Source organism: Adiantum capillus-veneris, chromosome 6, assembly GCF_014529385.1.
Source record: "Adiantum capillus-veneris isolate H3 chromosome 6, ASM1452938v2, whole genome shotgun sequence".
NCBI classification, from domain to species: Eukaryota; Viridiplantae; Streptophyta; class Polypodiopsida; order Polypodiales; family Pteridaceae; genus Adiantum; species Adiantum capillus-veneris.
In genome coordinates, this window is record NC_140936.1 from 49082072 (window position 1) to 49093717 (window position 11646).

Below are 11646 nucleotides of genomic sequence, written 5' to 3' on the forward strand. Positions count from 1 at the left end.
CTGGCAGACAGGCAGCTGTAGAGGAGTAGGTGGCTTAGCAAGCGCTTGTGGCGAGTGGCACATGTATAGGATCCATAGTCTTGGCGTCCTGGCCAACAAAGGACTGAGGTTGTATAAGGGTGCGAGGCTTGTGGCGGATCAGCTATTGGCAGCTAGGGGTGTTGATAGAGTAAACTACATGAGGCATGTTGTGGCAATATTTGAGAAGTTGTACATGAAGTAAGTGGTGTGTTGTGTTCATGATCGAGTTTGGGGGGGGGGGGGGGGGGGGGAGCATTCGCTGTCAAGCGCCAAGGCCAATCAATGGCACTCTCTCTCTCTCTCAAACAGAAATAGACATATGGCACTGCTCAGCAGGACTAAATGGGATTGGCCCTCTCTCTCTCATACACACACACACAGAGCTACAACAAATAACAAAAATCTCTCTCTCTCTCTCTCTCTCTCTCTCACACACACACACACACACACACACACACACACATGAAGACCCGCGACACACACGGCGGTGCCGTAGAAAATGAAACCTATTCTCTCTCTCTCTCTCTCTCTCAGACCTGCGATATGCCACATCTCTCTCTCTCTCTCTCTCTCTCTCACACACACACACACACACACACACACGCACACACACACACAGACCAACTTATTCACATGTTGTACAGCTCGCTGCTCGTTATTTTTCCAAGCTGCAAAGTAGAGCCATCCTTTACAAAAACAAAAGTAATCACCCTTCAAAATTGAAGGCTAAACTTAAACTCTATGACCTTGCAAGAGTGTAAATAATATAAATATATATATGGTACTAAGTATTGTGACTTTTTGAAAGAACTCAAAGTCAAAACTAAGTCTTTTCATTTTCTACCATCATAGGACTTCCTACTTACCCTTCACTTTTACATTTCAAACCAAATGATTTCAGACTTACCTTTCACTTTTACATTTCAAACCAAATGTTTCTTAAGTTCTTGAAATGAAGGAGAGAGTGACACATGGATGCCCTCTCATTCCTTGAAAAATTTAAACTCAATTATATATAGTATAGATTTCAATAGAAGTTTCTTGTACTACTATGTGAAGATGGATTCTTTGTTTTGGAATAGCATGCAATCGTATTTAAGTCTTAAAATCACATCGTTTGAAGTTATGTCCATTAACTTTGCATCTTTTGTTTAGTGGTTTGAGAGATTGTAGAGATGCAATTGTATTTAAATTTGTACCTTTTATTGTATTTAACTTTGAGAGATATTGTAGAGATGCAATTGTATTTAGCTATGTCCATTAACTTTGTATCTTTTATTCATGGGTTTGAGAGCTTTCACCCAGATTGAGTGGCATAATCTCAAGTTCCATAAACACCTTCCCAACATCTCTACGCTCCTCTAAAGTGTAAGGCATAATTTATTCTGGCAGGCCAATGCAAAGCAAAGCTTCACTTTTCACCTTTTTAAATAGTTTTTCCCCTCGATAACCATCTTGCTGCTGCACTTCGCTTCACATGTGAACCAAACGTTGCCCGATTGGAAGTTGCCAACATGTTGGCAACCCACCGCACACATGAACTGGCTCAGGGATAGCCGAAGCAGGAAGAAGTTTATTGCCAGCTCATCATTTTTAAGACGCTGCGACAAATTTTTTTGTCTATGTGCAAAGCAAAGCTTCACTTTTCACCTTTTAAAATATTTTTTCCCCTCGATAACCATCTTGCTGTTGCACTTCGCTTCACATGTGAACCAAACGTTGCCCGGTTGAAAGTTGCCAACACACCGCACACATGAACTGGCTCAAGGATAGCCAAAGCAGGAAGAAATTTACTGCCAGCTCATCATTTTTGAGACGCTGCGATAAAATTTTCTGTCTACGTGCGTGCGCACCCTTACATAATAGATGATAGACCTGTCACTTCTCCTTGGAGCAGCGGCTAAAAGCTGCCGCAAAAGAAAAAGGAGAAGAAAAGAAGGGGAGCTGGAGGAGCCTAGAATGTTTGACAAGGAAGGATGAAGATGTGTGGGGCAGGTGGACATGTGCCATGGGACACGCGTCCTATTTCTAAATTGCCAATTTATTCGTAAGAAAAACGGCATTTTAGATTTTACTGGCTTTTACAGTTGACTGTTTCCAAAAATTAGCTCCTTCATTTATTAAGTAGAAGAGAAGCGAGAATCAAATTTTAAAATTCTATTGGTTAAATTTAGCATTTCTCGTTATTTCTTTTTTAGCACGTTTCTAGTTTCTCGTCTTTTATTTCAGATATTTTTTAACAGTTTTACGCATTTCATAATTAATCGCTTTCACTGTCTCTCTCTGTGCGTACTTCGCGTCCCTCTCTCCTCCTTCCACGCAGCTCCCGAGCTCCACCATTAAGCAGCCAACATGCCAAGTTCCCAATCTCATAAGAAAACCTCTCTCTCTCTCTCTCTCTCTCTCTCCAACGCCCTTTTCTCTGTACTTGTTTGACGTCTGTTTCATACTTGTTTGACGTCGGTTTCATCTCTCTCTCTCTCTCTCTCTCTCTCTCTCTCTCTCTCTCTCTCTCTCTCTGTGTAGCAGCACTACACGGACTAGTCGATCTCTGTCCACACAGGTAACTCTTAATTACAAGTACATTCACTCATTAACACTGTGTGCTACCCATCTTTGTAAGCTGCAAAAACTTGGTGAGGACATGTGATTCTCTCTCTCTCTCTCTCTCTCTCTCTGCGTGGTGAGAGTGCAGCTCTTACCTTGTATGCGATGAGCGGCAAGAGCAGCTCGGAGTTTCGTACCAGGGTTGGGAAGTACGAGCTGGGGCATGTTCTTGGAGAAGGAAATTTTGGCAAGGTGAAGCATGCAAAGGACACGGAGACGGGACGCAATGTGGCCATCAAGATCCTGAACAAGGAGAAAATTTTCAAGGACAGAATGGTTGAGCAGGTTCTCTCTCTCTCTCTCTCTCTCTCTCTCTCTCTCTCTCTCTTTAACACGTGACACGACACACACAGAGGCCTGTGAGCAAGCGAGTGTGTGTGTGCGCGCTTACTTTTTTTTCTTCCCTACATAAAAAGATCACTATGTGTTTAGCCATTGATCCGTGGGTTTAAGAGAACTAGAGACCTGCCTTCATTAGCTACTAGCTGCACATGAGGTGAACTGAGTTTGAAGAGAGATGAAGCTCCAAGCCTTCAACACATCTACTATGGAAGAATTAGCCTATCAGAAGGCAGCTCAAAACGAGTTTATGGTGATAATTGGTCTGCTGGCATTGAGCGCAGTTGAAGTGAAATGATTTCTTGGAAACACATTCGAACTTCGAAGGCGGCAAAGCCTTGACACTACATACCACGGGGTCTTAAATGAGCTGCGGGAGGTGGAATCTATGGTCTGTAGTAAAGCACGTCGCAGGCATTGACCTGCTGCCCCCTCATGACTCAGGTTTCAAACCCTTGACCACCCCCTTGGCAGGTTGGTGCTTTATTCAAGCACCTGCAGGGGTTTCCTTGTTCCCCTTGCCACTTTACTTCTCTATAAGCTAAATTGGGCCCTGAAAATATAAACTTAGATGAAAACAGTAAACTCGGACCTATCGGACAGGTCAATCATGCCGCGATTATTATGTCTTGCTTCCTTGTCATCGATCCCACCGCTTGGAGTTCATTCAAGACCCCGTGGTATATAGTGCTGAGGATTGCCAAGTTACTCCCACAGATTCTCTAGGGTGCGTGTTTGATCTTTATAAAGTATTGGATGTTTAATCTTTAAAAAGTATTTTTTGTTAGAGTGATTGAATCAATAGTGGTTTGCGCTTATGAATAACACAAGTATAATGTTGGCGATATCCTTTGGTATGTATCTATTATGTGGATCTGATGTCTCTCAATATATATTCCCCTTCAAGAGAGGTAGGGTGTTTCTTTGCTTTATTGGAGCATGCAAATGGTATTATGATGTTTGTAGAATTAGAACAAGTTCCATGGCTTTGCTATTGGAGTTCAGGATGAGTCGGTGGATGGCTTCTATTGGTTGTTTGGCCAAACATGTTTCTGTTTGGGCTCCAGATTGAGATTAATTTTCTTCTCAGGAACAGTTCATTCTAGTTTTGTAGTCCGTTGAACGCAAGTCGCGTCTTGATCTTTGTCACATTTGTCCCCGGGTTGTGCCCTTCTGGCAAATGATGTGCTTGGGCTATAGCTCGGTGTACTGCCTCTTGCTAAGTTTGAGCAGTTATCTCTAGATATCGGACTCTCAAGGATGTGGCACCGCATCCTTGAGAGTTGTCCAAGTGGCATTCTTGTTGACCTACTGGGCCGGTGCAATAGGTCACGTTTCGATAGTTAGTTTTTTCTCAAGTGCCTTCCTTTGCACAAAGGGTCAATGTTCAATTAAAAAAAGCGGTTAAACATTGTAGACTGTTCACCTGCAGGGATTGAACTCAGGCGGCCACGTAGAGAGGTTGGTGCTCAACCACTAGCATAACCATGATGCTCAATCTTCACCTCTTGTTCAAAGGGGTAACCCTTTTTAAAAAGAGCCGGTTGTTGCTGAGAGGCCGACCTCCGTGCTACGTTGGCAGAGAGTTCGATATCTAGGACGGGCCCCAAGTTTGTCTTATAGTTATAGGGAATGGCCATGTTCAGGTCTCTTCCTTGTTCCCATTCCAACTTCCCGTTTTTGAACCCTCGTTTTGTGTTTTAGACGTGAGTATCCGTAACAGGGAATGGCATTTCATGCTTGTTCCGGCTCCTCGTTCCTTGTTTTGGTATCCAGTTTTGGGCAACTATAAATCATTGTTGTCTCTATTGCGGTGCATTATTAGAAACTTCCTTTTCGAAGGTTTACATGTGGACCATTATATCAAGGCCACAGTTGCTTGGAAGTTGGTGCACATGCATTATACGTCGATTAGTGGGAGGTTTGGGATTATTGATCTAAAGATGTAGAGTTATGCCTTGCTTTCCATGCTTATTTTTTGTTATCTGCTCCTAGGCAATGAGCCTTGGAAAATCTTATTTTCACATCATGTTGTGGCAAGCATTGCTCCTAGATAAGGTGCACCAAGTAGATGTAGCTGGCGTTGATCCTTATGGTTCACCTTTAGAGATGCTTATTTGTCTTTTTCTCATTATTCACCTTTGACATGTTTCTCTAACCTTGACTTTTTAGAGCATTAGAAAAGGATAGAGCTTTGCTGTGGTGGTAATGATAGGTTGTAGATGGCAATTCTCAGTCTAGGCAACAATCAACAATGCATTCTTCAATCTTCAACTTCAAGGTCCCACTCGCAAGGTCGGCAATCTAGTGGTGGTCAAAGCAGATCTTCAAATATTCAAATTGACCGCGGATGTTGGTTTCGCTCAAGATTGGCGCTCTCATTCTGAGCAAGTGTCAGGTGCAACGGAGGAGAATAAGGATTTGCTCGGATCTAGTACTCCCGCACACAAACACAAGGGACACTTTACTTCACTTGAAAGAACTGAATGAATGAAAGAAAGAGAGAGACGAGAGAGAGAAAAGAGACGACACAGGGATGTCGGGTCCCAACCCTCAAGGGCCCCCGTGCTCTGTTGCCAGAGCAAGTACTCTCTTTATCTTGCACAATGTTGATACAATGGCTAAATGCTGAGATGCTGATGCTGTGGTACTTGATGACGACTATGTCGACGACGACGATGACGACGACGACGACGATGATGTCGTCGTCAAGTCTGAGATCTGCGACGAAGGTGTCGTTGTCAAGATAGAGATCTGCGATTACGATGGCGAAGATGTTGTCAAGATAGGGACTGCGATGATGACGATGTCGACGATGACGGCGTCAATGTTGAAAGCTGAAAACGCTAGATGTTCTGTTATGGATCTGTTGTTGTGGCGGCACTGCGGCTTGGATCTGCAACCGCCGAGTCGCTCTAATGCTGAAATGCAAAAACGCTGACTGATCTGGCTGAATTCTGAAAACGCTGGTTGATCTACTGAATTCTGAAACGCTAGGCTGATCCGGTACTAGATGGGGAATCCGGCGAGGATTTGCAATCGGTGGGAGTGGGTTCTCGCAAGGCTAAGGCTGAAAACTGAAAACGCCGGGCTGATCTAGGCCTTCTTCTTCTTGAGAAAAATGCTAGGGCTCTTGTTGAGGTGTTGCTTGGCTGCTGGGTGCTTGCCTTCTTGTGTCCCTGCTTCTTCCGCTTCTTCTGATTGCCCAATGGGTTTCTTTTATAGATCTTTAGCAATTTGCCCTACCTACTTTTCCAACAAACTTACAAAAAGATTTCCAAAATTCACTTTTAATAAAATAATTTATAAGAGGTGGTTCACGCAGTAAAATGCCTGCATGATGCACTAGAGGCTCACAAAGTTGCTAGGCTGAGTCCTAAGCTAAGACTGACGCTAGACTATGGCAGAAGTGTGTCCACGTGGCGCAAGTGAAGTGCGCACGTGAGAGCAAGCCTCTTCGTCAAATGGTTTCCAAAACTCGAAGGAGTGCTCCTCGCTCTTCTCCTCTTCTATACATACACAACCTACATATCCTCTCCTCTAGGGATATATGTAGCTCTTTGCCAATCTCGACCTTCAATTGATGTAATGAGATTGGAGTTGACCAATAGCTGCTTGTGAGCCATGTTATAAGAAGTCCTCCATGTATTTGGGTCTCTTTATAAATTAATAATCAATGATATGAATGAAATGATTCCTGTAGTACAGCATGTTCGGTGGAAGAGGTTGTCTAGTTGATATCCATGTCGCGTATAGAGCTGCCATAGGTCTTGTCTCAATACTCTGTTCCTCTCACTATGAGAGGGATGTGGTGTATTTATGTCATACTGGAAGGTGGTAGATGGTCCATGTCTAGTCCATGGTGTGTGAACCAATGTGTGACCTGTGCAACCATGACGCTCTGTCTCTTGCCTCAGCCAGCTTTCTAGACGCCTCAAAAGCTTTGTATGATAGTTTTCCCCTGGCATCTGTTTGAATTTTGCTCTCTTCTTCCGTCTTTCCATTGCCTAGTGCTATCAGGTTCTACCAAATGCCCGGAGAGAGAGAGAGAGAGAGAGAGAGAGAGAGAGAGAGAGAGTCTTCTTTTGCGTCATAGTGAGTACTCTGGTGAAATCTTGGGGTGAGCTCAATAACATTGTCTCTTGGATGTCGTAATTTCCAGATTAAGCGTGAGATTTCCACAATGAAGTTGGTGAAGCACCCAAACGTTGTGCAGCTTTATGAGGTGAAAATTGAGTGCAAGTTCACTTTAATTGTGTGTGTTGCATGAAATTGAGATCAGATTTTTGCAGGTAATGGCAAGTAAAACCAAGATCTACTTTGTTCTAGAGTATGTGACGGGGGGTGAGCTCTTCAGCAAAATTGTAAGTAGCTTGGAGTGCCAGTTTTGTCGGAGCCAGCATAGAGAAATACACACATGCATTTGCTTACCAGTGTTCCCTCAAAAGTAATCTACAGTGTTATGTTTCAATAGTATCGGCAGGGGAAGATGCAGGAGGATGGGGCACGGAAATATTTTCAACAGCTTGTAGGTGCCGTTGATTACTGCCATAGTAGAGGAGTGTTTCACAGAGACTTGAAGGTGTTGTCATTATGATAATCTCATTTTATCTTTTGCTTTAACATTGTAAATGTATTGTCTCCGCCACGTGTGCCTGAAACTTAATGATAAGCGTTTTGATTCATTCAGCCAGAAAATCTTCTACTAGATGCCAATGGGAATTTGAAAGTGACAGATTTTGGTCTCAGTGCTGTGCCGCAACAATGCAGGGTTTGTGAGACTAACTCGCATACCATTTTTCGTGGGTTTTTTCTTTTTGATTACCATTTTGGGTTTCTTATTGTTTGACTATCTTCTAGGAAGATGGACTCCTGCACACAACTTGTGGCACACCAAACTATGTAGCACCAGAGGTACATCGTCTTCTTTTTGTCTTTGCAAGAAAAGAAGGGCTTGGAACCCTTTGTATTACGTTATCAAATTACAAGCCCGAATGCATTACGTAAGCCTGTAGGCAGACCGATATCAGGGAATTGGAAGTGGAAAACACCTCTGAAATATTCAATGACTACAAACCATAGGGAAAAATTGCCAAAGAGACATTGTCTCTCTTACTAATGCAGGATTCTTGCCATATTTTGGTTGCATCCAGAACTTATCTGTGTTTAGATATGAGGGATATTTTGGATATTTGTAGGTCATTGTCGACAAGGGCTACGACGGTGCGAAAGCGGACTTGTGGTCATGTGGTGTGATCTTATTTATTTTAATGGCAGGCTACATGCCCTTTGAAGACAAGAATCTAATAAAGCTTTATAGAAAGGTAAGCGCGCTAAGAGAGTGTTCTTTACAATTTTTTTGTGCTCAACGACTGAATATCCTCATGTGCATTCTTTTTTTTGGGGGGGCTGATTTCTATCGCTTGAAAAGTCCCTCAGAATGCCCAAATGGTACCGATTCTGAGTTTCTTCATGTACATTCTTTTTTGAATTGTCACAGATATACAAAGGACAGTACACGTATCCAAGTTGGTTTTCTTCAGGAGCAAAACGGTTGATTTCAAGGATATTGACCCCGAACCCCAAGCATGTATGTATTTTTCAAGCCTATTGGCAATCCAAATGCTACCACTGGCCTCTCTTATAAGCAGAGTTCGGTCTCAGGCAGAAAGATTCTGGTTGTAAATGTAGTGATTCGCGGGAACGATGAGTGACTTATTCTTTATGGCACAGAGGATTACAATAGCTGAAATTTATCAAGATTCTTGGTTCAAAAAAGGTTATAAACCCAAAAAGCAGCCGGTACCGGTTCTTAACCAGGAGATCAGTGTGAATGATGTGGATGCCATCTTCAGCGACTCTAATGTGAGCATATATATTATTATTTTCAAAGTGCTACTTGTCTTTCATCGACAAGTAGCATGCTCGGATTCCTTATATCATTTTGATAGATGTATACTGACATTTTAGTATTTTATTCTGTTGAAGGAATGCCTTGTAACGGAACACAAGGAAAGAAAGAATTCAAAGCCAACTTTGTTAAATGCGTTTGAGCTGATTTCTTTGAACAAAGGACTCAACCTTTCAGGCTTGTTTTCAAAACAAGAGGTATGCAACTAGCTTGACTACATATTAGTTATTAAATGACTGTGGTTGTATCTTTCTTGGAGAACCCAGAATGTCCTGTGTGTCCAGGAACCAAAGCAAGAGAGTCGATTTACATCCAAGCGTCCTGCTTCGGAGATTGTTTCGAAGATGGAGGAAACAGCTAAGCCGCTTGGATTTAATGTGCAGAAACGGGATTTTAAGGTGATGGTCATGAAAAATAATATTTAAGCGCTCAAAGGATTTCTGCTGTCAACATTCAAGCTGTGTTTTTGAAGCCTGCTGCTTTCAAAGTTCAAGCCTCGTTTTTCACGCCATTGCTTGATTTGAAAAGGCTCGTCTGCTTATTTTTCATGGGTCGTTGGTGGCTACCTTCTGGGTTTGCTTTTCCTGTCTGGATGTTGTTTATTCTATTTTAACATATGTAACCTTGCAAGGACTGTTTTTCTCCATGTTTGGTGAATTGTCTATTCTGTGTTGACACATCGTTAAGTCCATTTGTGAGGAGGGTTGTTTTACTATCTGATTCTTACGCTCATACAAGCAATACATGATTGATGTATTGAGTTCATTATTCGATACTGGCGCTGATAGAAGCATTGCATTGTTGATAGATAAAGTTTCAAGGAGCGGAGAAGGGTCGAAAAGGGCATTTATCGATTGCAACTGAGGTATAGTATGGTTGCAATGTTGCATATGCACGAGTTGTTATCGTTCTTAACGTCCATTTATTTGGCACAGATATTTGAAGTTGCACCCACACTCTTCATGGTGGAGATGCACAAAGATGGGGGCGACACGTTGGAAGCCTGCAAGGTTTGTTTTCTTTGCTCATGTGGCTCATTATGGATTCACCTTAAGTTACGATGATTAATTGAGTTTTTCTTGCAGTTTTACAAGGATTTCTCCACTGCCCTGAAAGACATTGTTTGGACAAGTGAGGGGGAGGTGACCGAATCATCGACATAGCAATTTTCTGTAAATATGAGAGTTCCATTGGAGTTCATGTATAGCAAATGTAAATATGAGAGGTCCAACTGGAATTCATCGTGTATAGCAAATGTCAGCTTTTTACACAGATAGGAAGAGGCTTATCCTCAAGTTTTATTGCGCTGCAATTCCTCAAGTTTTATTGCGCTGCAATTGGCTACTGCAAAGTTTGTAGGTGCTGTTGCTGAGGCTCACACTTCAGGTTCATTTGAACCATTGCTTGTACCTCATTTGGACAATAATGTGATGAAATTCGGTCGGGTTTGGACGAGCATTTGCCAAGAATAATGCGAAGAACACTCAACCTACCCCATTCTTTAGGAACATGAAGATGGTATCTGTCATGGGTGTTTTGCAGCATATGCTCTCTTCCCTGTAATGTATAGTCGAAAGGATATAAAAACACATGCTTAACAATCTATCAATGCTTTGTAATGCTTCGTACTTTGGGCTCTTATCAAAATATACATGCCTTTCATCCCTTATTGTGTGAGGCACGTTCAAAAGTTCAATGCCTTTGATGATGTGTTGTGCAAGCTTTCTTTTGGCAGAGATTTTCCTCCTGAGAAGCGTGAGAAATTGCTGTGAAAACTCATTGCATTGCTGGGAACATGATGATGCGGACAAAAGTAAAGAAATATGTATTCCTCAGGATCAAGATAGGTGGTCTTTACCCATCACCAGTATATGTCAAGTTCTTGATACAAGAACAGTATACAGGTTATTGAAGCATATTATATTTTAGCCAGAGTTATAAGATTATGAAATGGAGTGCATATATTATTTTTGAGAGTTGGAAAATTATAAGAACTGCAATTCGATACCCTAGTAAATGAAAATGATAAAGATCCCACTCCAGGCTATCTAATTGGATTAACCTTTCTATCACCCCTGCGCGTGGTAGTCTCGTCCGATACATAGAGATTGTTCCCATGATGTTAAAATCTCTCTCTCTCTCTCTCTCTCTCTCTCTCTCTTAACAAGTCTTAACAGTTCGACTCCCGTCTGCTAGATTTGAGGACTCTTGGGATAGTTTTCCACAATGTTAAAAATTATCTCCTCTCTCTCTCTCTCTCTCTCTCTCTCTCTCTCTCTCTCTCTCTATATATATATATATATATATATATATATATATATGTTTGCAGAGCTTCTTGCCTTTGGGATAAAAGGGCCACACGTGTTCGTACCCTTAATGGGCGGTTGTATATTTGCACCCTTATTGAGTAGTTGTATGATCTTACACTACATCTATAATAAAAAACCTAAATAGATTTAACTCTTTTGTACCCACAAACGTCCTGTCAAAGCTATACTCTCCATCTTTATCTTCTGTGCATGCATCTCTATCACTTTATTATTGTGTTTGAATATACAATTCGAGCTTCACTCAATCCTTACATACTGGTATCAGAGCTATTGGTTTCACAAGTTGGTGCGATGAGTGTGGAATCAGAGATGTGTTTTGGCAGTAGAGTTTTGATTCAACATCATAACTTTGGTTCAACATCAGAGTGTGTAGGTAGTTTGTGACTGTAGCAGTGTGCAAGATTTCAGAGCAAGGTGTTTTGCAAGTCAGATTTGTAA

At 41.9% G+C, this 11646-nt stretch overlaps 1 protein-coding gene across 1 annotated transcript; it reads left to right on the forward strand.

Moving 5' to 3' along the window:
- Positions 1-2415: 2415 nt before the first annotated feature.
- On the forward strand, positions 2416-10481 carry LOC147455480 (CBL-interacting serine/threonine-protein kinase 9-like). Its single transcript, XM_086514251.1, has 14 exons — positions 2416-2913; positions 7130-7192; positions 7260-7331; positions 7442-7549; positions 7658-7738; positions 7828-7881; positions 8166-8291; positions 8468-8557; positions 8701-8832; positions 8956-9075; positions 9163-9276; positions 9687-9743; positions 9814-9888; positions 9964-10481. Exons 1-14 carry the CDS (start codon positions 2734-2736, stop codon positions 10039-10041), a joined length of 1350 nt encoding a protein of 449 aa, XP_086370377.1. The 5' UTR covers positions 2416-2733; the 3' UTR covers positions 10042-10481.
- Positions 10482-11646: the final 1165 nt, after the last annotated feature.

Bases quoted from the DNA above. Each gene is read 5' to 3' on its own strand.
- LOC147455480 (XM_086514251.1), top strand. From the start codon at position 2,734: ATGAGCGGCAAGAGCAGCTCGGAGTTTCGTACCAGGGTTGGGAAGTAC. The intron at 9,277-9,686 runs GTGATGGTCATG...CATTGTTGATAG, and splicing joins TGCAGAAACGGGATTTTAAG to ATAAAGTTTCAAGGAGCGGA. The intron at 9,744-9,813 runs GTATAGTATGGT...TATTTGGCACAG, and splicing joins ATTTATCGATTGCAACTGAG to ATATTTGAAGTTGCACCCAC.